The 2267-nt window shown below is 61.4% G+C and overlaps 1 protein-coding gene across 1 annotated transcript in view; it reads left to right on the forward strand.

The window, feature by feature from the left end:
* The window catches only part of LOC104492757 (oxysterol-binding protein 2-like), a gene marked incomplete at its 3' end in the record, with an annotated part of 13300 nt that overhangs the window by 5132 nt on the left and 5901 nt on the right, over nucleotides 1-2267 (forward strand). The window contains exons 3-5 of the mRNA XM_010135347.1: nucleotides 264-381; nucleotides 1163-1229; nucleotides 1616-1793. Of these exons, the coding sequence (XP_010133649.1) occupies nucleotides 264-381; nucleotides 1163-1229; nucleotides 1616-1793 (363 nt within the window). The remainder of the gene's footprint in view (nucleotides 1-263; nucleotides 382-1162; nucleotides 1230-1615; nucleotides 1794-2267) is intronic.

Consider the following 2267-nt stretch of genomic DNA (forward strand, 5'->3'; position numbering starts at 1 on the left):
AGACGTGGTTGGGAGGGTGATACTGCCTGTGCCTGGCTCCGGCAGCCCGGCGGCGTTTCTGGAGGTGCTCCCCAGCATGGTGGGGCAGCCTCGTGTGCCCGGGCTGGGGAGCAAGACACGGGGAGTTGGTACAGCATCTTCTGGTTGTGGAGTGGGAGGGAGAGGCGGGGACGGGACCCAGCGGCAGGAGGGTGGCTCTGGAGACAGCTCCGTGCTCTAGTGGTGAGCAGCGCCTGAGCACCTCAAACCCTTTGTCCTCCCAGGGAGTGTGCAGGCTGCCAAAGGAGAGGCCAGTGATGAAGATGAAGAGACGGAGTATTTTGATGCCATGGAGGATGCACCAGCTTTTATCACTGTAACCGCAGACCCCAAGCACCACAGGTACGAGTTCCCTCCACCCCAGGGCCAGTGGCACGGTGCAGCCTGGCGAAAGCTGCTCTGAGCGTGGGAAGAGCCGGAGAGAGACAGTTTCCCCAGCATTGTGCTGGGGCTGGAGGGCAGTGTCCTCTCCCGTGGGGTTACTCTGCGTGCATGTCCCCAGCAAACGGGCTGCCCTTGCCCAGGGCTCCGTTCTGTGCTGGTCTGGAGTGAGCGAGGCTGAGCATGGCTCCAGCCGTAGCAAAGCAGGCGAGGGAGGGCCGAAAAAAAACCCAGCAAGCGGGCTGCCGTTGCCCGCGGCTCCGTTCTGTGCGGGTCTGGAGTGGGCGAGGCTGAGCATGGCTCCAGCCGTAGCAAAGCAGGCGAGGAAGGGCAGGCATCAAGCCACACTGTGGGAGAGCCAAGTCCTGAGCTTGAGGGGAACCTGGGCGGGGAGGTGGAGGGACATCCCTTGGAGCAGGAGGTGCTTTGCCTTCATCCACCTTGACCTGCTCTTACTCCGCGCTGGGCTGTAGACTCCCGTGGTCTGAACCACATGGTTGGTCACACCTCAGGGCTCGCTGGCAAAAGCAGAGGCTCTGTGTCCCCAGGGTGGGACACACCGTGCTGAGCATCCCCTCCCAACGCCCACATACAGCCTCCAGCACCCTGTTGCCTTCCTGGCAGCACCCTGGGGTGGTGCAGGGAGATGCTCTGGGTGATGATGGCTGTGCTGCACCATCCTCAGCTCTTCTCACCGCTTCTCTGCCCTTGTATTTATCAGCTGGTACTTTCTTCCCTGCAGGCGTTCGGGCAGTAACCTGAGTGGGGCCAGCGAGGGCCACCCTGAGGACTGGAACCTGGAGGACAGTGTGAGTTGGCCGGGCAGTGCAGGGGAGATGGTCCTGGCAGGGCGAAACCAGGGGAGAGGAGCAGGAGGGGAGGAGGCTGTTGGAGGGACTCTCCACCTGGATCCTTCCCACCCCTCTGGGATGGAGCAGAGTTGGCTGTTCTGGGAGCTGTGGGAGTGGTTAGATGTCTGCAGCCTTACAGCAGCGCCCCTAACACCCTCCTGGAGGAAGCAGGGCAGCGCTGGGGGGCAATCACACTGTTACTTCCCCCATGGCCTGGAGAACGTGACCGTTCCCAGCACAAGTGCACATAAAATCTCCTGAGCTGTGGTTGCTTTCCTGGGAGCTGCTGGTTCTGGTTGGGTCATGCTGGGCTTAGACCTGTGTTCCCCCTGTTGCTTCCACAGGTCTTTGAAAGCTCGAATCAAAGCAGCTACAATGAGTCCACTTGCAAAGATCTCCTGCCGAAGAAAAGGAGACGGACTCGCATCCCCGACAAACCCAACTACAGCCTTAACCTCTGGAGCATCATGAAGAACTGCATCGGCAAAGAGCTCTCCAAGATCCCCATGCCCGTAAGTGCGCGTGTCCTGGGGGCCGGTGGAGGGGGGCTGCCGTGATGCCGGCATGGCCCTGGGCTGGGCAAAGGATTTGGATCATGGCTCCAGGGGGTCCTGCCGTGGTAGCCCAGCAGCACCGAGGGGGACAGGAGCGTGTCACCAGCTGGCAGCCCCGGCCTGGGAGACTCTGAAACAGCCTCACAATTCTCCCCAGCGCTGCTCAGCAGCACCCACGTGTCCTTGCTCACGCTAAATCCTGCGTTTTTCCCTGCAATTTGTTTGCCCCTTGAAATCATCCATCTGCTGCCAACAAGCCAGAGGCTGAACCAGCCGGGCAGGAGGCGGCTGTGGGCAGCACAGGGAGCTGTAGTGCTCGCTGCTGTGTGGTGAATGGCTCTGACGTCGTGGCTGGGACATTAGGGACTATCTGAACCGGATCAGCCCTTTCCGTGGGACTGAACCACGCCGTGCTCGCTGCAGAGAGCCCTGGCGGGCGGGG

The sequence above is a fragment of the Buceros rhinoceros genome, unplaced genomic scaffold (genome assembly GCF_000710305.1).
Source record: "Buceros rhinoceros silvestris isolate BGI_N320 unplaced genomic scaffold, ASM71030v1 scaffold33214, whole genome shotgun sequence".
Lineage (NCBI taxonomy): Eukaryota > Metazoa > Chordata > Aves > Bucerotiformes > Bucerotidae > Buceros > Buceros rhinoceros.